At 26.7% G+C, this 22,806-nt stretch overlaps 1 protein-coding gene across 1 annotated transcript in view; it reads right to left on the bottom strand.

The window, feature by feature from the left end:
* Window positions 1-399: 399 nt before the first annotated feature.
* Window positions 400-22,806, bottom strand: part of LOC145847347 (reelin-like) — a 41,730-nt gene continuing 19,323 nt past the window's right edge. Inside the window, 28 exon segments of the mRNA XM_082953579.1 lie at window positions 400-1,079; window positions 1,434-1,528; window positions 4,287-4,494; window positions 6,662-6,882; window positions 7,109-7,316; window positions 7,948-8,106; window positions 8,663-8,742; window positions 9,003-9,175; window positions 9,631-9,753; window positions 10,200-10,343; window positions 10,663-10,769; window positions 11,045-11,220; window positions 11,650-11,845; window positions 12,122-12,336; window positions 13,036-13,199; window positions 13,473-13,549; window positions 14,036-14,170; window positions 14,463-14,659; window positions 15,326-15,512; window positions 16,037-16,193; window positions 17,350-17,514; window positions 18,021-18,243; window positions 18,246-18,264; window positions 18,772-18,944; window positions 19,764-19,861; window positions 20,121-20,179; window positions 20,693-20,879; window positions 21,636-21,883. Coding sequence (XP_082809705.1) covers window positions 977-1,079; window positions 1,434-1,528; window positions 4,287-4,494; window positions 6,662-6,882; window positions 7,109-7,316; window positions 7,948-8,106; window positions 8,663-8,742; window positions 9,003-9,175; window positions 9,631-9,753; window positions 10,200-10,343; window positions 10,663-10,769; window positions 11,045-11,220; window positions 11,650-11,845; window positions 12,122-12,336; window positions 13,036-13,199; window positions 13,473-13,549; window positions 14,036-14,170; window positions 14,463-14,659; window positions 15,326-15,512; window positions 16,037-16,193; window positions 17,350-17,514; window positions 18,021-18,243; window positions 18,246-18,264; window positions 18,772-18,944; window positions 19,764-19,861; window positions 20,121-20,179; window positions 20,693-20,879; window positions 21,636-21,883 — 4,297 coding nt within the window. The 3' untranslated portion in view covers window positions 400-976.

Below are 22,806 nucleotides of genomic sequence, written 5' to 3'. Positions count from 1 at the left end.
GAAACTCGAGTCCTTTGAGTTTTACATCTTGAAACAAACTTTTATATATATATGTATGTATATATATTTGAGGTCATTTATTCTTAAAGTAGTCTTAAGAACATCCCCAAGCAAATAAAATTACATAGTACGTACTTGTGTAACTTACTTAGTTCAACTTTAAACACATATTTTTTAATCAATCAATTATTATTCGTAACTGTTCAAAAATTTTTATACATAAAAATTCTTTCAGTTTTGATAAAATTCATTAAATAGATAATAAAATTAGTTTTAGAATTTATTCAAAATATCACGATGTTTCTTTTCTCTTTTATACTAAAAGTAAACATTTTTTTCAGATTTTCAGCAAAAAACATAATTTTTTTATTAAAGATTTTTCAGCACAATAAAAACATGGTTGTAACGTTTCTATTACCCAGTGGCTGACAGCGTTTTAACAACAAAACTTATTATTAATAGAAGTATTTAGTATAGTAACTTCATTATATAGTTTAATCAGTTTGTAAGAAATAGTTGAGTTTTATCTTTTAATTTATTTTGCAAAACATTATTATTTTTTGTACAACAGAAATGTGTGTATTTTACTGTGTTTTTTTTTATATTGGCACTAATTACTTGGTTTATAATATTCTAAGTTTTAGAAAAGTGTTTAGTAAGTTTTAAGTTTAATAACAGTTATAGCAATTATAAAAGCAATTTATTAGGTGGGAAAAATTACTCAATTTAAAAAACCTGACACTTCAGACCTCAAAATTTCTAATTTTTTTGTTTAACTAGTTTTTAGTTCTTAATCTACTTTAAACTATATTCTAAACATTTTTGTGTGTAATTTTCGTATTAAGCAATCTTGTATAAACTTCATAGAAAAACAAAAATTCATTTAATTAAAATATAATACTAAACAAGCCTAAAAAATAAAACAGGTAAAATTGATCGAAATCTACAATCAAAAAACTAATGAGAAATATAACAGTTATTTATCAAGGTATCTTCTTTTGTGATGACTTTTTCGTCGCCCATGTTTATTTCTTCTACTTGAGGACAATTTTTGATGTAAGTGAACATTTTCTTGTGATCTGTAGGTTTTTACGACTTTATAATACTTTTGTTTACTAACTTTGAAAATATGATCTTCTGAAATACAAATAATTGTAGCTTATCAATCTTAAACTAAAGCTATTTAGTTTTGATTTAAATTGAGTTATAAAAAATTAAGATAGTTTATTGATCAAAACTTATAATACACTAAAGTAAAATAAAGTTAAGATTTTGTTACCAAATATTAATTTTATTTTAATTTTGCAAAAAATAATCAAAAATATTTTACAAATGATGTCATTGTTTTATGGCAAAATATAAGAAGTATGTTGTCTTAATGCAAAAAATTTTCGTTCATAAAACAAGCATGCTTAATTTCATTTAAAACTAACGTGACGATTTCAACGTTGTCAATTGCCCATTGGTCATAATTATTACCATTATGATAAGGTTGCAGCCATCTTATTGTCGTGTGAGTCGTTTGCATCTGTTCAAAATTAAACCGTATTGGAAAAATTTCGTGCAAAGCTATCTTATATCGAAATCAAAAATATCTAGAAATTTAAGTTCTTCCATCAATTTAAGAGTTGGCTAGGTTTTATTTCTAGTCGGCGGCCCAGATTGTGAGAAAAGTAGTACTTGGCGAGCCGGAGCATTTCAATTTAATTTAAAACAAAATAAAGCTAATTACGACAATTATTCATTTATCCAGCTAAATTCGACAAATTACTGATTCTATGGGACCTTTGTTTACTATTTTTAATGTAAGTTAATTTTACTTCACACATTTATATTTTTATTTAAACTTTACTTTTAATTTAAAATCCAAGAGTATCTAGTTTTTCAAAACTTTTATGTTTGAATAAGCAGGCCAGTTTTGCATTCTCACGGGCCGAATTTTTATCTTTCGAGGGTCGGATTCAACTTTAGTCTTATAAACATTGGCGAGCCGTTAATTTCAATCCACGGGCCGTATGTTACCTACTCCTAGTTAACTTAATACTGTTAAAATAAAACGTTCAAGAAAAATAACTTCATTTTTGTTAGGTCTGTTGTTGATGCAAACTATTTATTTTTATCCTAAATAACAGCTATTGTAGTAACCAGCTAAAAAAATTAGATTAATAATTTATATTTTATATATTTTAAAACGAGTTAACACCGTCGTGGAAAAATTAGAAACAAATTAGAAAAGTTTTAATTGATTAGGAAATAAAATTATCCATTTAGATTTAAAAGAGTAAAGAAATAAAGCGCTGTTTCGGTGTGTTATGATAAGGTGGAATGAAAATATAATAAATCAATTAAAATGTTTTTATTGATCCAAATAGGTAAAAAGTAAGCTAGTAAGGTGAAAGTTAAAAAGTTACTTTTAATTTTATTTTTTTCGTAATTTCTACATTGAGCTTGTGTCTTTTCAGAATTTTTTTATAGTAAAATTGATTTGATAATTTCTAAGTAATAGACGTTTCATATTTTTTTTGGAAAAAAATACTTCACTTAAAATTTTTTTAATCAGTTTTTTTTCGATTATTTTAATCGAGATCCGGCCAGATCCAGTTTTAGCAAAAAATATCGATTACTGATTTTTGGAATAGATGCTGTTACTACAAATACTGAAATAGGCGTGAAAATCAAAAGGCTCGTTGAAACTTCTTTAAATCTATATATACACGTGAATAAATAACTAATGAATATTAAGTACATAATCAACAATCAAGTAAATATGTTTTTTTTTAATAACTAGGGTTGTCTACATTCCTTATAAGTACACCTTTTTTACAGGTTAAATTGTGTATTAACCAATTAGAATATATGAATCTTTAAAATCAAAATTAATTAAAAAAAAAGCTATTTAATATATTTTAGTTAATGGATTTTTTTTAGAGTTAAAAAAATTACAAACAAAATGAACATAAATGCAACAGGACGAAACTAAAAGTAATATACATTAATATCGATAACTTCAGTTACAGAAATAGTGCATATTTAAACTTTAAACCAATGGTTTCTAGTCATTTGGCCATGTATAATAAAAAAATTTCGCACTCCGGACTTGTGAAGTAGGTTTTGGTGGGTTAAGTAATTTTTAGAGTTTAACAATAAATTTTTTTAAACTCTTCAAATCTAAAACTGTAATAAAAAATAATTAGTTAACATATTGGTTTCTACTTAAACTGAAACTATAAGCTCATTTGAAAATATTTTTTATCAAAAAGCTTACTTTTATTTCATTTACCTAAGATATTTTCAAACTAAAAATATGTCGCAGACAAGATATTTCTGTTGGCGGGTTGGATTTAGACCACTGGCCGTATGGTACCCAACTGTACTTTATACTAATACAATTACAGTAACCTCTCGCTTATTTACGCACATTGTGTCCACAGAAAAAATGCGTAAAGATACGAGAGATCGTAAAGATACGAGAGGTATAAAATATACTTGATATAATGGCTGTTTTTTGATATTACTTCCAATTAGAAGCAGACTGGGGAATTTCCCACTTTTAACAATTTGTTTACTTTATTTCTAAACATTAAAACAACAAGTAGAACTATACATACATTGAAAAAAAGGTTTTAAATTTATATAAAATAGTGTTACTTGTAGAAAAATTTTAGTAATAAGTAGATTTTATATTTATTATTATTTATATGTGAATTATTTGATAGTTAACATTTATATTCTGTTGTACTTAATAAATTTAATTTATAATGAAGCATTTGTTTACAACTAAGAAATGGTGTGGTGCCTATATCAAAATTTGCTTCAATAGCCTTTTAGAAAAGTATGCATTTGGTGCTGTAATGGCTTTCTTCTTTTGAACAAAAATATATAAGATATAAAATAAATGTTTAATAAAATTGTTTATGTTACTAAAACTTTTTTTTAATTTGACCTTTGCCCACATAAAGATAAACTTAAATTTAATCTTTTATTGTTAACAAAGTCTAAAGATATAGAGGTGAAATAGTATTTAAAAACATATTTTAAATTAAAACTATACAAAAACTTAATTTGTGCAATATTTAAAAAATTAAAACTTCTATATTTTGAATTTTATAGAATTTCAAAATGCGTAACTAAACGAGAGTGCGTAACGTCACGAGTGCGTAAAGATGCGAGAGAAGTTAATTTGTTCTCGTTAAGCATAAGTTTGTTTAAACATTTATTTTGAATGTCTTTTTTACAACAAATAGGTGAGCTAGTATATTTATAAAAATCATCGCAATATAACTTACATTTTTGCTGACAACTACAGAGAGCCTCCTTGCAGAGGTGTAATGCTTTACCAAATGCTCCCTAATCAGCTTCCAAGTCACTCCTCCATCTGTGGAGTACTGAAGAAGCACTGAAGAGTTACTGCTAGATATATCCTTATAAACTCTGCAGGAAGTTTGCAAACCTCCAGGACTGTTTGAACCGATCTGTATCACATACTGCAAGTGACTGTGAAAGTGTTTTTTTTTTTGTTAAAAGTATTTTAATAAAGTTTTATGCAGATTTTAATTTAAAAATATTTCGTTGGTAAAAACAAAACGAAAGGGTATTCATATTCAACCTTAAATACTTTTCATAACTTTAGTTATTATAAGTCTGAAACATTTGAAGACAATTATTTATTATTATCATATTTTTATTGTTTACTTTTGGACTCAGGCATCAAAACCTGAACCACTTAAACAGGACACACAATGAGAAAAACAAAAATAAAATACATTTATATTCAACAAAAAATAAACATAAGCAAAATATTAAACAAAGTTAGAATTATAAAAAACTCGTTAATAAGTTTAAACTTATTTGCTTGATATAAAAGGCGACAACTTAGACAAACACATTTCTACAAAATTAATAAAAGTAAAATAATAGTCTGTTAGGGGGTAGGCGAAAGAGAAATAAAACTCTACAATGACTACATATCAAACGGGTAAAATTTCTTTGCACAGACTTAATTTTTTTAATGTCTTTTTTAAATAGGTTGACCAAATTTTGTATTGTATTCAAGCTTAGGATGAACGCATATTTTAAATAGTTTTGCCAGAATAGTAGCTGAATTACTTTTAAATTTTTTTGATATTTGATAGGATAAAACTTGTGCAACATTATATAAATAATATATGTGTTCGTTCCATTTTAAATAGTTAAAGGTATATATTCCTAAATCCTTAAAAACTTTAACTGTTTGTATTTTAGTGTTATTGATTAAAAGGTCAATCGGGCCAAATGGTTTGTTCTTCTTAATTGTTAGAATTTAAAATTTTTTAGAGTTTAAATCGAGTTTTCTTATCTCTAGCCGTTTATAGATATTATCTAGAGTAGATTGTAAAGTAGGGATGGGCAACGTTTTTCAATCAACGGGCCGGATCCGGAAGTATTTAGTCTTTTGCGGGCCGGAGCATTTTGAATTAGTTATTTACCGGATCCAGTGTCCGGATCCAGTCAAATAATAATTTTTTAGATCGGAATCCGACTAGATACTAATTTTAAGTCGAGATCCGAATCCGGTCGGATTCTAATTAAAATATAAGCTTCGGTTCCGGCCGGAATCTAGTTATATTGATACAGTGGATCTCTTTTTTGAATCCTTAAAATTCACAAATCTTTCTCAAGTCTGACAACTTAAGATATATATTGATACATGTCAGATGTTAAAACAATGTCTATAAATATAATTGAATTTGTAATTGACAAAGGTACGTATGTAAAGCACTGTACTTAAAAACACTTTGCTTGGGGTAATTTGACAAAACGATATTCCAACTAAGTTAGAACAATTTAAAGTATTAGGACAAAATGCTACATTTATTAAAACACATTAATTTACAAATTCATTTTTTAGCATGTTTTTGAAGTAAAATTCTTAAAGTTCTGATTTGTAAAAATATGATGCAAAGTTTTATTATAACTTTGTAATATTGACCTTTCGCGGGTCTGTCACTTCGCTTGCGGGCCAGATCCCATTAAAGTTTAAAAAACGGTTGGGGGGCCGGTCATTTTCACTCTGAAGGCTGGATCCGGCCCGCGGGCCGTACGTTGCCCACCCCTATTGTAAAGAGATTTTTGACTCACTAAAATTTTTTGTATCATCTGTAAATAAACTCATATAAATTTTAATATCAATGTTTGAACTAATATCATTAATGAAAACTAAAAAAAAAATAGAGATCCTTACTTCATAAAAGGAGAACAATTATATTTTTATAAAAAAAAAAATTCAAGCTAATTAAGCTCTATCAACAAACTATTTTCCATGGCTTTTAGATGCATTTTTTTTCTAATTTTTCATCTAAATGCACTTACAACCTCTTTGAGCAAAACTTAGTTAGCTAAAAAATTTAAAAAAAACGAAATATATAATTTTGGTTAAATTTTATTATAATTGATTCCTTTACGATTAGCTTGATTTTTTAATATTTCGTTAAATAGATTAAAAAATTTAACAATTTTTTTTATATTATATAGTAAAAGAAATTTCTTGTCTTTATATAATACATATATAGACAACATGACTTGACTTTTTTTTTCAGATTCTAAGAGTATTTTATCTTTCCATTAAATTAAAAACAACTTAAGTGTTCTATCTCAGTTAAGGAGCTTATTTTACTTAACTCACGCTGCTCTTGTTAGATCTAGCTCTACAGAAGTCAACGATCTGGGACCGCAACCGTCAAAATAAGCAGTTCTTCCGTAACCATATGGACGGAGGGGACCACACCCCCCTAATCCAATCTTTCCACCTGAAACATGAGACCACATTTCAGGAAATTTGGCATCGGGTCCTTTCAACAGCTGCAGCTGGGCAACTTCCAATTTTGTTGGAGCTTCGAAGTTTTCCTTAAACAAAATTTATTTTTTTAGACAGAGTAGAAATAGACTGCCATTAAAAAAGTACGTTATGACTTCAAAACTAACTAAATAATCTTTAAAATAACTATAAAACATAACATGATATTTATCAATGTTAAAAAGTTGTTAAAAACTTTTTACTGTAGACAAAGCTTTATAATAATTAGTCTTTAAGTTGTGAAATTTTGTTTTCATTAAACTAAAAAACTCAAACTTTGAAATCGTGCAAGTTCTGTGTTTCAGTTTGAGAACAATCTTCACCAACAAAACCTGGGTCGCATTGACAAACTGGGCCCGGGTTAGTGCAGTGACCGTGTCCAGAACAGTAATTAGGACAAGACTCGCCAATATAAACTCGGTCCAAAGACCAAGAATGCATTTTGGTCGCCATGCTTGGCTGTCTCCACCGAAATTGAGTTGTACTGTAACGTAAAATAAATAACTGTATCTTTTGAATAATTTAATAAATTGTCTACTTTAAGTAACACTATACCATGTTTTTATAGTTTATAGCAATATGTTTAAAATAAGCATTACTCTTAGTTTTATGACCTAACTTAGTTTTGCATTTAAGTTGTTTCATTATTGTATGACCATCAGTACTTATAAAACTTTAACTTGATGATAAAAATATAAAATGCTAGAAAAAATTTATAAAGTAAGCTTATTAGAATGTTTAGTTCAACTTTTTTTCCTGCTTTTATTTAATAATAGTAATCATAAGTAGTTACTTAGGAGAATTTTAGAAATTGTAAAATTTATTAAAATTAAAATGTTATTAGTTTTTGAATTATAACTTCCAATTAGAACACTTAATTTATCACATAAATAAGTCATGTATACATATAGTTTTTAAAAGTTATATAATTTTTCTTATTTGTAATTATTACTATAAACAATTAAGTCAAAAAAATGCTGAAGTTATTTTAAAAACTCCCTATTATTGACTTAAGATAGAATTAATGGTTAATAAAGTTAAAACAATGTTTTGATTTTTTACAGTATAAAATAGTTCAAAACTAAATTAAGACATTCGAACAAAGTAAGTTTTACCTGGATTCTATACCAACCAATGGAATAGTAACTCTCAACCACTTTCCTCCCTTGTCAAGTTTGTAAATTGAAGCTTCATAGTTTTCGAACAACGAACATTTACTGTTAGGAGGGGCGGCGGGGTAGCAATCCTCCCTCACAAGTTTCCAATTGTTAGTACTGAAAATCACACTACATTTCATAAATTCACTCTTACGTTAATAGTTTTATTTTGGTCGTACTGAGATAAGCTTTTTAGTTTATTTCTTGAAAATAAGTCTAAATGCGTGTTTTTGAAATTCGGCACGTCATTTTGTCAAGTATTTAAAACATTAAGGCTTTTTTTGGAATCTAAAACTGAAGTTTAATAAAAATAAAACTGTTAATTAATACTTTTATATTGTGTTTCTTGCTAGAATAATTATTTTACTAAACTAATCGACATGATATTAATTAAAAAAAACATTATTATGATTTTTCACTATACAAATTTACTATTTTTTTTTACTATTTTAAAAATGTTTCATAATTAGAAATGAATTTTACTTTTGATTATAAACATAAACACATTCGAATTTAAAAAATAACTTCAACTGATTTTAAAACTATCATTTTTATACAAGCAAAAAAAACTTTAAAACAAAACATAATTGACATGGAGAACTAGTATAAAACTACAATTTATAACTTCTAAGTTACAATTAGTTTACAACTATCAATTAAAAGCAAAATTAACTTGGGATCTTCTCTATACTCGAGATAAACTCCATAACTTTTGTCGCATACATCAATTGTTTCAAAGCATCCAACTCTTATCTAAAAAGTCTAAGTAAGAAAATTGTATAAAAAATAGGAAACATTATATGTTTTGGTTTTAAGAAAACAAACAAAGAGATCTCAACCACTAGAGGAGTAAGAATAAGTACATAGGAATCATCGTAAATTCAACATAAAGGCGTGTATATTAGCTTAAATAATTTTATATTCAATATAGTATGATTAATACTTTTACAAAGTATTCATTATTTCAGATTGATATTTCATTTTTATACAAAAACATAGTTTTAGATATTAACATTGAATTGCATTAGATAGTTTTTAGAGATGATAAGTTGTCTAGTTGTTATACTTCCGTCAATAACAGTATTTTCATTATTTGACCACCATACAGTGCTCTTTTGTAACCCACAAACGTCACTTTTAACTTCACCATGCGGATAAAAGTCAAATAACTTGTCAGGTACTTCACCTAAAACGTTTTTACTCTTATGTAGATTACAATGAAACTATTTTGAATATTTTTTGTAAGTATAATAAGTTCATTAAAAAAATTAAAAAAGGCTGAATTAACCTTTTCTTGAAACACAAGGCAAAAATAATCATTAGCTTGTTAGATTAGTATTCAAAACGTTATTAAAATTATTAGTTTAAAATTAGAAAAAGTATAAATAACTGTTAATTAAAAGTCTGGTGGTCAACGTAGTAACTAAAAAAATAAAACAGCTGTGGAAATTATTACTGTTTCTCGAAAGCAAACTAAAAATAGTATAGATTATTTAATATTGTAACATAAAGAAACATAAAAAAAAGTTCTCACTAATACATTGACAATAGCTTAAATTTATACACATACTTTAAATTCGGAAATTTTTAAGTTTAAAACAGCTTAATAAATTGGTAACAAAACATTGAAATGATAATTACCAATGTTTTCTTTGTCAGCTTTTTCAAAACTTGATTCTAGCATACTTGGATTTGTTTCGTCACCTCCGATTAAAACGTCATCGATTGCCCAGCCTGCACGGTCTGTTCCCATAGTGTATAGTCCTGCAAACAAGTAAAGGTAATGATGATCTTCAATTCCATATAACTTTTGACTTAAAAAAGTTGTTTTAAGTAATTCTTTAAGTTTATAAAGCAGATCATCGTTGAAAACTATTTGTATCCGAACAGCACACTTTAACTGGCTATTAAAGAACAAAAGTTTTTAAATGTATAGCAAAAAAATGTACCTTGTTTTTTAATTCGAGTATAACTTTTATAACTATATTGTTCGTAAGAAAATAGATACACTTAAATTATTACTTTCAAATAATATTAATTTGTGTAATATAGCTTACAACTGTTCTAATTCCGTTTAAAAGTTATTTGCTCTGTACAAACTCACGTTGTTAAGTTTTAAACTGATGTATAACTATAAAATTGAAAAACTTTAAATAAAGAAAAAGCGTTACATACATATTTTAATTATTTTTTATTAAATTTGGCCATACCTGTTTTAGTGTCAATTACAAAAGGCTGCCAAATTCTAACTTGAGTTCGTTTAGTCATTGCCTCAACAGGTATTTGCACATAATCAATTCCTACGTTTTTGTATGACTGATAGTCAAGCTCGTATAGAACCTTCCATGATAGTCCTGCATAAAAATTAAAGAAATATTTTTTTTGTATTTATTGGAGGTAATGAAGTTATTTTATTTACTTTAAGTAATTATTGTTATTAGTTCAACAAGAAACAAGTAAGATAAAATAAATAAACAAGTGTTTTTTTATTATAATGAAAAACTATACTAACTAAGTTTTTTGTAAACAAATTTTAATATATATGTTTGCATTTGGATAAGGAAAGTTTTACTAAAATTATACTAACTGATATAAATTGAATTTTAAATGTAATAAAAGATTTATTACAAAAAAGTGTATCCTTACAAAAGAGGTTTACTGAATAAAAAATACCTCCATCAACAGAATACTGCATTATAAGTCCGTCAACTCTCGATGTTGCAGGGATACATGTCGAAGATGGACTTCCATTTCCAATAACTATTTTGTACTGTACAAACCTGAAACACCATAATTAAGTATATGAAAATTATAAGCAGTTAAATTTTTTTGCAACCCCAAAAATCTTGAACTTGCAATTCTTAAAACTATCAATTACTTATTAGGTATAAAATAAAAAGTTTATGGTATAACATTGAAAACTAGAACAGATCTAGTTTAAAATAATCCGATGAAAACTTATTGTTTTCAGTAAAAGTTTAAACTACTTATAAAAATATAAGTATTAATACATGTTTTAATTAATTTTATCAAGAACTTTAATGTAGCCTGTTACCTCGCATTTCTCAAGTCTAATTCTACTGTAACTAGTTGTCTCGGGCCTGGACCATCAAAATACAATGAATCTCCATCAGAGAGTGGTCCACAATTAGACCCAACTTTTTCTGCTTCCAGAATTTCCCACAAACCACTAACGACACCACCATTATTAAAATTATCTTTTAAGTATGTCTGTTATTAAAAAAGTATTAGACAACAGCTGCCTAGTTGTATTGCTATTAAAAATTTTTGTTTTCACGCATTTTTATATACTACATTTATTTAAATTTTACTATAGTATACAGCTTAAAACTATAACAGTTAACGAGTAACTAATAAACTTTTATATCTATTCGATACAATTCTAAAAATAAACCCTAATAACTCTTTAAATTTTTTCTGTTAACAAAAACCTAGAATCACAATTTTAGCACATTGCTAGTATTATATACCTATGTTTTGCTTTTTTTGGACAATAACAAACGTAGAAACACAATTTGAAAAAAAAACAAATAAGTTTCAAAGTCTACTGTTTTCGCTCTAGCTTAATCAACTAAAACAGATTATATAACAGTTTACTACAACACTTATTACATTTAAAGAATTACTGTTTTAAGTTACCCTCAAATTATCCGTGTTTGCGCAGTTACCTCCATAGTAACTACGGTCACAAATGCATGTTGGCTCAGCACTAGAGTCGCTGCGCACACAGACCCCTCGTCCTTGACAAGCATCTGGACACGTTGGGCCTACGTAGATGTGATCAAGACCCCAAACTACGTCAGATTTGAATTGTATGAATCTGAATCTCACCGGTCTGAACCAATTTTATAAAGGTATTGAAATAATTTAAGGAAAATATTGTTAACCAGGTTAACACAAAAGAACAGAATTGTGCTTTTACTTTAAGCTAGGTAGTTGTTTGTTTTATTTTATTCAAAAATCATTTTATTGGAATACAACGTTTAACGATTGACTGAATTGTTACAACAACTATTTGATGGTATTAACAACATCTAAAACAAAGTCGGAATTTTTTTAGTTTAAAAAAATCTTAAACTTAAAGTAATTTTACAATAATGACATTTATAACCTATCTAAAAATTTAGCTGGGAGTTTTATAGTTCTTCTACGCCAGTCATTGCTGATGAAGTGGGCTGAAGGTTGTACTTTATCTTTGCCAAAACAATTACCGTCAGAGGGCAGGCATTGTTCAACTACATATACCCAAGTGTCCCCGAAATCTAGAGAAGCCTGAACGTGAACTGGCTGGTGTGGTTTTTGGACGTCTTCACACAGAACTGCTATCTAAAGTTAGTTTTATTACTTAGTAAGATTGCATATTTTTGAAATTTGTTTAAAACATTTATCGTACTTTAGAACAAACATGCTTTTATTTATATAGGTTAACAAATTAAGTAGGTATACTAATATGTTTATCAGTAAAATGCTTTTTCGTTTTCAATAGCACTAGTGTACTTAAGGGGCAAGAGGAGATATATAAGGGTAGAAAAAAGGATTTATTCTCTATTTACAGGATTTAAAAGGATTTAAAAGGATTTAAAAATATAAAGAAGATTAAGAGAACAACGTAGAAAGCTAGACTAAAACTGAATCTGATAACAAAATAATTGAACATATATGAATGAGATAAAAACTAATAATAATTCTTAGAAATTAAGACAACGAAGCGTCTACATTTTGTAATTATTTCTAAGGAAATGTTACCAAAAATAACACACACTGCACCAACTGACTCTGCCGATTGCCAAAATTGAAAAAAAAATCTGTTTTCTAAGCATTACAAAGAGTGTAACCCATTTTAATAGAATAGTTTCGTTTGTTTTTACAACATCTGTTTAGAAAACTTAAAAGTGTCGTTTGTTTAATCTAAAATTTTTAGACTGTTTGCGTATATTTCAAATTTATAAAATCAATGAGCTAAAGTGGCACACTTTTACTACTTTGACTATACATTATTGGTCAAATAAATATGAGTAAACTTACTGTGTATTGTAAAACATAGCCCTTCTCGGCGATGAAATCTTTAGTCCCGACAGAAGCATCTATACCAGTGTTTACCCCCGCAAAAACAACGTCGTTTCTACCACAAAAAGATGTTGGTCGTGTATTGTCATAGAAACGCCACATATCCTTATCATCTCTATCCACTATAAACTATTATCTTTAAAACATAAACTTTATACATCAAAAAACTAATTATTAATTTTATTAAATTGATTTTAATCTTTAATGTTGGTGAACAAAAAGCTAAGAAGAAATTAAGTTAAATTGTTACACTAGACATACTAGAAATAATTTCTATTTTAATATTTCTAGATCTTTGTATAGAGCACAAATACGTAAGCTATGTAAATAAATATATATTTTTTTTTATATAAATGTTTAAAATATTAGTTCTTCTCTTCATTAGCAAAACTAACAATATAATCCGTATGACTTTTTAGTTTCTCTGTATAATTCCGGTTCGTCCATTACAAATTCATCGCTTAAATACTTTCTAAAGAAAATTTAATATTAATCTAAGCTTAGATGAAACAACGAAACATGGTATTTACTATAAATCTGAAAGTTTTAGCAGTGAGTACGAAATTATTCATAATTATAAAATAGTACTGCTCTACAAAAAATAAAATCAGACGTGTAAACTGTAGCTTATTTAAAAGAGTCTACTAAAGATACTACGTTAGAAATGTATTAGTGTTGGAAAAATATAAAATTTCTAACATTTTTTAATCATTTTTATGTCTAAGTATTCACATCAAAAAATATTTTATACAAATATAAGGTATAAAGCAGTCTTGAATATTAGGATATCTTGAATATCGGGCTACTACTACTCATTTCTTTGCACTTAACCATTAAACGCTAAATTAGTCACAGCCTAAGTGTAAGAAACCATAGAAATTAAGCGGCTAGACTTACAATAGCTTATGGAATCAAAGTTCAGTGTTGCTTGTTTGAATAAAAGTTAACAACAAAATACCCTTTTCTATCTCCACCAATATGCAGATCATCAATAACCCAATCATGCGTATCAACTCCTCCATGGTTAAGTTGAATCCATCTGAATTGAGTACTTAACTTCTTTGCTTGTGCTGGAAGGCGAATATTGATGAAACTGTATTTTAGTAAAAACCTTTACAAGTTGTAAATAACAACACTAGCATGTATTAGCAAAATATCTTTAAAAAACTTTAGAACTTCAACTAAATATTTTTTGTTATTAATTTTTTAACCAATTTTATCTAGTAAAAAAAAGCTGTGTATAGTTAAAAGTATAAAACATTTTAAAATTAAACTATTAAGTTAAGAAAACTGATTTAAAACACAAAAATTTTACTTAAGTATCGATTGAAGTCCTAAACATAAAATTTATTGAAAAGAAATAAAAATTATTAAAATTTTCTCACCCGACTTTTTCAACATGATCAGTAAAATAAATTTCGACCAGGTGTCGCCATTTAGCACCTCCACTCGATGTAAACTCAACAATGACGCCTTGATCACGTGACACTGGCACTGAAGAACATCCGTATCTGAACAAAAATTGTACGAAGTCTGCTTCCCTCGTGTCCAAAGGCTTCGTCAATAGCAGTCGCGAACAACCCTGGTTTTGTCATTTAGAGTTAATGGTTTTTACTATATATTTAAGCTATAACAAGAAGTGATAAAAAATCAAGTACATTTAAAATAATATAAAATAGTGGTATTTTTTGATAAGCTTGTAAACTATTTTCAACTTTAAGTTTCTAATCATAGTTTTAAATAATCGAATAATAGATTATTAAATTGCTAAAGATGTAATGATTATCTGTATTATTAAAACTTTAAAAAAAGTTAACTTGTAGATCTAAAATATTTAATTAATGATAAACAAATCGTTTTATTACGACAGTAAAAAAACTAAGTATTGATTTGTAATGATTGGTACACTTTATATTTTGGAATATATTACTATTTTAACCGCACAAGATAGAAAAATTGTTAAGATTCTATGCTCTAAACGTTTATAAAAAATTAAGAGCTTTTACATTTTTGTTTAAAGCATACTTGTGTTAATTTAACCAAAAACAATTTGCTTTTTTTCTATAGGTAAAACTCTTTTTTTTTCAGAATTTAAGCATTTACCAAAACTTCATTATTAAAAAATACAGTTATATTTTTATTTATATGAGAATTTTGCTACTAGAAAAAAAGGCTTTAATATACAAAACTTTCTAAGAATTTCAATAAAATTCTGAAAAGCAACTACATAGCTTTTTTAAATAAAAACCTGATTAAAGTGCAGCGCTTTTCCAAAACCAATTTTACCGCAAGAATCATCAATCTGCCCGCCTACTACTTGCTGAAATTTCGAAGTTGAAGTTTTTCCCGTGATTGGATCAAAGTTTTCTTTCAGGGAAGTAGGAAGCTTTGAAGTTGGGGTCTGGCAGAAATCTCCCTCCCAACCATCGTCGCAGCTTAATATAATTCCAACATTGTTGTCAGAGTTATAAAAAAGACTAGCTAACAACAGTTTTGGATATTGTTATACTATGAATTTACGATATACGCAAAACTAATTTAGCTATTAATATGCTTAAACACTTCTTAAAGACAACATAAAGAAATACTTAAAAAAAGGACTCAAAAAGAAGTTTATTGGTAATATAAACAGACTTATATTTTCGATTGTCTTGGTATCAACGTTAGACTAAAAAAATAAAATTTTTGAAACATTTTATGTGGTTTTATGTGTAAATTTTTTTAATGAAATATATGCACTATTAAGAAAGGCAAAACTGTTATAAAATCAAACATTATAAGAAATATTTTTTTGTAGCATTATATATGAAAACTTTTATGTTAAGTAGTTATTTTTAGGTAGATGTTTTATAGTAAAGGAACACTATCTAAAAACTTTAAACTTAGTTATTAAAACTTATAAAAAATCAAGATTAAAAATAAAAACGTATTCGTTACTTGATGTTAACTGCAAACTCACATGCAAACTTTTTCATGACATCTACCATGGCCTAAACAAGCCCATGGACATTCTCCACCAATGTATACGTCATCGATTATCCACTTGCTTGCGTCATCAATCACATCAGGTTTCGGTAGACTCCATCTAAATCTTGTCGAAGAAGATTCTGTTGACTCTTGAAAAATATTATTTTATTAAGTTCAAATACACAGTTGTTTTACGTACTGTTATACGCTTTATAAAATGGTCCGACTTACTTCCAAATTAAAAAAAAGAACATTAGAGGTTTATATAAAAGTAATCACATCTGTTTTGTGGTATATGCTCGATCTTCAAAACATTTAGTTATTTATTGAATCATAAAGTGATAAATGACTTTTTCAGTTGCTATTTTTTGAGCTTTTATTTTAGTTCTTAACTTTCAAGCAATTTCAAAATGTAATACGTTCTCATAATGTCTAAAAAACGTTTTGAATACTGATGTTGTTATGCTACAATTTTATGGTTAAAAAAAAGTTTGTCTGATATTAACTTCTAATATACATTGATAAAATTACGACGCAAGACTTTGAAGTATAGTTTTTTTTTTAATCCGGCCCATTAGTTTTTAAAGGACGAAAATCCTTTACGATGAGCTTTTTTATGGAAAGTAGATAACAAATTTGTAGCCAAAATCGAAAAGATGAAACTTAGTGTTAATTAGCTTTTGAAGTTAAGTTGTCGAAATAATACTGTTTTACTATTTTAAATTTATTCTTCGTGGCTAAAATCATGTAGCAATACTTTAATCAAAAAATTAGTCCTTAACATATTTGAAATTCATACTACAATATTCCTAAAACTATGTTAAAAAAATTGTAAAAGTATAAAAACTTAAATGTTTTTTATTGTACTACTGATATGATAATTTTCAAAATTTTATAAGTTTATTTAGTCTAAAAATTTAGATTAAAAAAAAGATTGTATACTTTTTATAATAGAAATCATTTATCGTAAAGAAATAAACTGTTACAAAAAAACCTTTAAGTTTACAGGTATTTTATAAACTTACAAATTTTTTTGATAAATTACTCTTTTATGATGGCATATAAGCTTTGATAGTTATCAAAAGTGTATTAAAATTTCAGAGTAATGATAACTCTACCATACCTACTTAAAACTTTGTTTTGTATCAACACTTTGAGTTGATAAAATGGAAGAGATTATAGAATAGATAAAAGCGTTGATAGTACACAATTGAAACTTTTAATCTAAATTAAAATATTTTTCTTAAAAAAATTATAACTCTACTTTAAAATTTAAAATAAATTCTAGTTCTTAATACCACACACCTGGTAAAATTACAATAACTCTGTTTGAAGATCCATCCAAAAACTGATCTGATTTGTAAACAGTACCAGCTGTGCTTAACTGACAGTCGACTTGGTCTATTTTACACGGGCTTTTTATAAGTTTCCAACTATTGCCGTCATCAGTAGAGTATTCAAGACGAATATCTAAATTTTAAAACTAAGTTTGGTCAATTTTTCTACCCTATGAAACTTATAAACAACAAAAGTATTTGAATTTAGTTCTATATTTGATGTTTATTTTGTTTCGCGTAAATTCATAAGAGATAAAGAAATTGATACATTTTAGATACTTTGCTTTACTAAATATTTTTAAACTAAATGCATAAGTAGTGTTGAGCAGCTTGATCAGGAAACTGTAGCTTAAAAGTTGCAAGTTATAAGTACCTATGTCCAAATTAACCTTAAGTACACTTGTTTTAGTACTCAATGAACTTCTAAGTTTCTATTATTAAAAGTTAAACAGTCTAAACAAGTATGTTATTAACTTCAACATTATTTTAGCGCCTTACCTATTTTATCTTTAATGGATTTAAATATTGTTGTTTTGGCTTAGTATCGTTCTAAAGCTATAATTTTTTACACAGAAAATACTTTCTTTTTCTTTACTTTTTTTTTTCTAATGTGTTTAAAATTTTAGCTACAAAACGAACCGTGGCAAGATTGAACATCTGAGCTCGTTGAGCAATCAGCAAACAAACTAAAGCTGACGTAAGACCCTGATGTAACTTTGACACCACTGGTGGTTGCTGCCCGGACCCCACAGTCCACCTCACAAACTTCTTTACCCCCCAACCTTAAATGAGGCCCACTTTTGAAATGTTCGCAATTTAAAGGCTCTTCCTGGTCAATCTTGCCTCCTTTGATTTCAAGCCACACAATGGAATGCGAGGTAGACTTTTTTTTTAAATATAAAATTCAATTTTAACTAATAACAGTGTATTGCTTTAACAAAGTATTTTTTTTATTCTTAAAAATATTTAAAGTTTTTTTTTTTTTGAAAATATAATTTCTAAGTAACATTATTATTTATTCTATTGTCTTATACTAAAGCTTTTGTGTTTAGAAAAATCTGATACAATAAACCACTAAAAAAATTCTGCACACATAGGTTTAAAGAAAAAACTTTTTTAAACAAAAAACAGAAATGCTATTATTTTTTAGTTTTTATTATGATAAATTTTCTAAGTAGTGAAATAAGCTAATACACGGTAAACTATTACCGCTGTAATGTTTTTTTTTGAGATAGTTAACTTAAATAGCTTATGATAAAAATAATAAAAACTAAAAAGATAGTTATTACTTATTATACAAATAAACGTTTGAAATATGTTATTAAAATCAGTGAAATATTATCGTATTGCTCAAACAGAATAAGTGTGCTAACATAGAATTTCTACTAACAGTGAAAAATTTTCGTCAATATTATCTAGATTGCTACCGACTATCACATGATCGATCCACCATTGACTTGATTTGAATTTCCCATCAACATCTGAAGGTTGCCACCACTTGAATCTAGTTGCTATGTTTCTAGCATCTTCCGGGATTCTTAACACTTGAAACATTTTTTCACCCTGTCATAGTTTCTTTTTATAGAAAAATAGCTAAAGCCTATTATATAGCTTAAATATATATGAAAACATAATTCTAAAAAAAATTTAATTATTTTTTACCTCCACATTAAAAAACAAACAAACCTAAAGGTAATAGTAGAAAAGAATTAAGTTTTAAAATAAGTTATAGTGTATTAAATCTAAATAAAACTAAAGGAACCGGATAAAAAGTCTTAAACTTATAGGTTGTACATCAAACCTAATATTTAAATATTACAGTCTAAAAATTTAGTCAAAATGAAGAACAGTGCATTTTAAATTTACATACTCCATGATTAAATACACAAGAATTAAAAGAAAAATTTCAGTCATAAGAATTTCACATAAACGAAAAATAACGAGCACTGCAATTAACATACCCCAAGACTCAAACATAAATATAAAAAGCTCTATATTATTAGTAAAGATTATTATTAATTATATCATAACTATATCAAGAAAAATAATAGTTAGTTGGTATAATATTAATAAACAATAATTATGTTATAAGTAAGATAAAATTTAGGTGTAGTAGTCATCTATAAACTTGAGTGGCTTTTAACATGCTTGTACTAGGCTTAGTGTAGGTAAATAAAGACTTAAATTTGTTAGGTACGTACTGCCGATTTAATACAAACTTTTGCACTGAGTTTCAAAAAGCGTATCTAAGCGGCAGGTTACTGTAATTACCACAGACTGTCTGGTAAATGCAATTTTAACAGTTTACTTAAATTCTTTATACTTATTTCTTTGATATTTTAATGATGAACTTTCACAAATGAATCAAAATAAAATACAAACATTTCGTCCTTGTCTTTCAAAATTAAACTTTTCCAAAGTATACCAATCGATTCCACCATTGTAAGAATATTGCAAATATAGAGGAGCAACTGCGCAATCTAAAATGATAATTTTATTGCAGAACATTTTAGCTACGGTAAAAAATTACATGTAAACTTCAAGATTTTTAACCAAGCAGTAAAATAATTAAAAACCTTCAAAGTATGTTGCTATACAAATAGTAGTGAAAACCTTTTTATTAATAACTAGGATAATTAACTAACTTTTAAACTATTTATTTTAATAAACTACTTTTTATTTAAAATACGTTTTAATAGTTGTAAAACTAAACACTAAATTAATATATATATAGAAAACCTTGGGTATTGCAATCTTTTTCATCTTTTATTTCTTGTTTGAGATAAAACTGTATAAACCTAAAATAAGTTCATTTGCTTAGTATACAAAACTTTCGTAGTACTATTAATTTTACTTAATAAAAATTTGTAAGAAGTTTAATTTAAAAAACAAGTTATATTAACACTTTTTTTCAATTTTCAAATATAAAAAGTCATTATTTTGAGTATTTTAAATCATGAACCATGTACGTAATATACTAAGTTCTAAAAGTAAGCAATAAAAAATTCTCAATTTTTTTGGTAAAGGTACTGTTGTTTAAGAATTTCACAGCTAACATTTAAACATATTCTTTTTTAAGTTTTTGGTTTTATTACTTAAACCAATAAATAGTTTCAGAACTTTTTTAAAAGCTTCGAAGTGGATCTTTTTAATGAGCTATTTGTGCTCGGACGTCTAAAAATTTAAACGTAATTTTTGTTATAAATTTTAACTATGTTATTTCCTTAAGAAAATGTCGTTTACATATAGCTAGTTTTTTTTTTAATATTTCAAAGAACAAATTTACCTATATAAAAAAATGTTAAACTAACGATGAATGAGATGTGTCAATGTCGAAAGTAACTAGAGATCGTGTTCCATCCTGACACATGTGAAAATTTTTCTTTGAAAACACTACCTGATCAGGTCCCAGGCAGGACTCCTCTGATCCTGAAATCTGCCCTCCTGCCATCTGATGCCACAAGTGAGAACTGTCTATCGTGCTTGTTTCATTTGAATCTAGAGTTATTTTGTGATTTTATGTTTTAGGTTCTTACTGAATAACAATCCTTTAAAACCGATATATATATATATTATAGAAATTTACATAGATTTAGCACAAAAATACTTTTACAAATAAAAGTGTATGAACAAAAAAATAAAAACAAGTTTGTAAAAAGATATAAACAAAATGATTATTTAAATTTAATTTTTATGAGCTTTAATTTTTGTCCGAAAAAATAACAACTTACATTATACACTTACTTACTTTTACTGTAAACATAAATATTCAACATAATAAATGCAGATTTTAAAACTAAATTATTTTACCTAATTTCACTTCGAATATGTTATAAAAAATATTAATTTCAGCTCTAAATTGAAATAATAAACGAAATACAAGTAAGTAATAAGCAAATAACTAGTTACTTTATTTTTTCAAACAAAAATTTTTTTTTTAATGTATTTTTTAAATTTTCGTTCAACCTGGACAGTAAAAACTTTTTCAATACTCTATATTGTTTTTTATTTTATTCATTTTTTAGAACTAAAGACAATTCCTTTTTTTTTTGTATAACGAAAACGGTTAAAATGTATACTTTATTCCTAAATTTGCTGAAAAAACCCTGTTCTCGAAATAAAACAGCGAGTTTCTATCTATAGCAGTTTATTAAGTATTTTGCTGTTTTTTAATGAAAAAAGTATCAATCGTAGAGCTTGTTTAATGTTTTTTCTAATGAAACAAACTTTCTAGATAAATAAAAGATTTGTCACCTGAGCTGTCAAAGGTATCATAGAAGAAAGGCATTAGCAGAGAATTTTCGTCGACATGAGAACAGTCATCACCATAGAAACCGGGTTCACACATGCAAAAAACCACCCCATCATTTGGTTCGACTTCACAGTGACCGTGACCACTGCACATACTGACGCAAGCCCTACCAATATACACGTCATCTATAGACCAAGTAACTTTTGATGAAGTTCCTTCCTCAATCCACCTGAACCTCACCTGCTTGTTCCTATAATGACGCAATAAAAATATATCATCTATTAAAAAAAATGTTTATATATGCTAAAATTTCTTTTTTTATATAAAAAGATTAACTTAGCTAGATACTTTGAGATACTTAGAATTATTTAACAAACATTCGAACAGTTAGTAGTTAATGAAAAAGAAAAAAAAAAACATTTTAATTAAAAGTTACTAAAACCAATTAATACTTAAATGTGTCAGTTTAGTGTTTACGACTAAGATGGTACTTGCTATACACATAACTTTGTTCACTATTTATAATACTGTTTTAGATAGCTAAAAATTGATTTTGAATTACTAAAATTAATTGATGAAGTTGTATAAACTTTTTTAAAATCTATAAAAATCATTTTGGAGAGTTATCAATTTAAATTGCACAACGTGACTTAAGTTAATTAGAAATAATATTGAGTACTCAATGGAAAATAAAACCACGATTATTTTTTATTATTTATTTTTTTATTTATATATTTTGTTTCATAACAAACAAAATTGATGTTTCAGCTAAAAAATAGAAAAAACAAAAGTGTTTAAAGTAACAAACTAGTAAAAAGTATTGTAATACTAATAATTAATTTAGCTTAAAATTTTTAATTTTTTTTTTTAAGTAAACCAAATTTTAAATCTAAAATCTATAGTTTTTCTTAACCCGTCAAGTAAATTTATGCTCTGTCATTTAATGCTATTTTAGTTTAAACGAGTTTTATGCACTTATTCGCACAATTAAGTATTTAAATACTTTACTTTCATTCATTTTTGTTAGTCATTTGTAAAACAACGTCTGTCGTCTTTTTCTTTATACTTGTTCGATATTGTTACATTATAAATAAAATATTTTGAACTTAAGTATAAGAAAAACATTCGAAACTGTAGATAGTTTACAAGTACATTATTTTAAGGCTAAAGCTT

Source organism: Thalia democratica, unplaced genomic scaffold (genome assembly GCF_965202585.1).
Source record: "Thalia democratica unplaced genomic scaffold, ktThaDemo2.hap1.1 HAP1_SCAFFOLD_893, whole genome shotgun sequence".
Classification (NCBI taxonomy): domain Eukaryota; kingdom Metazoa; phylum Chordata; class Thaliacea; order Salpida; family Salpidae; genus Thalia; species Thalia democratica.
The sequence above is the reverse complement of the archived record's forward strand: the minus strand, read 5'-3'. Positions and strand labels throughout refer to the sequence as shown.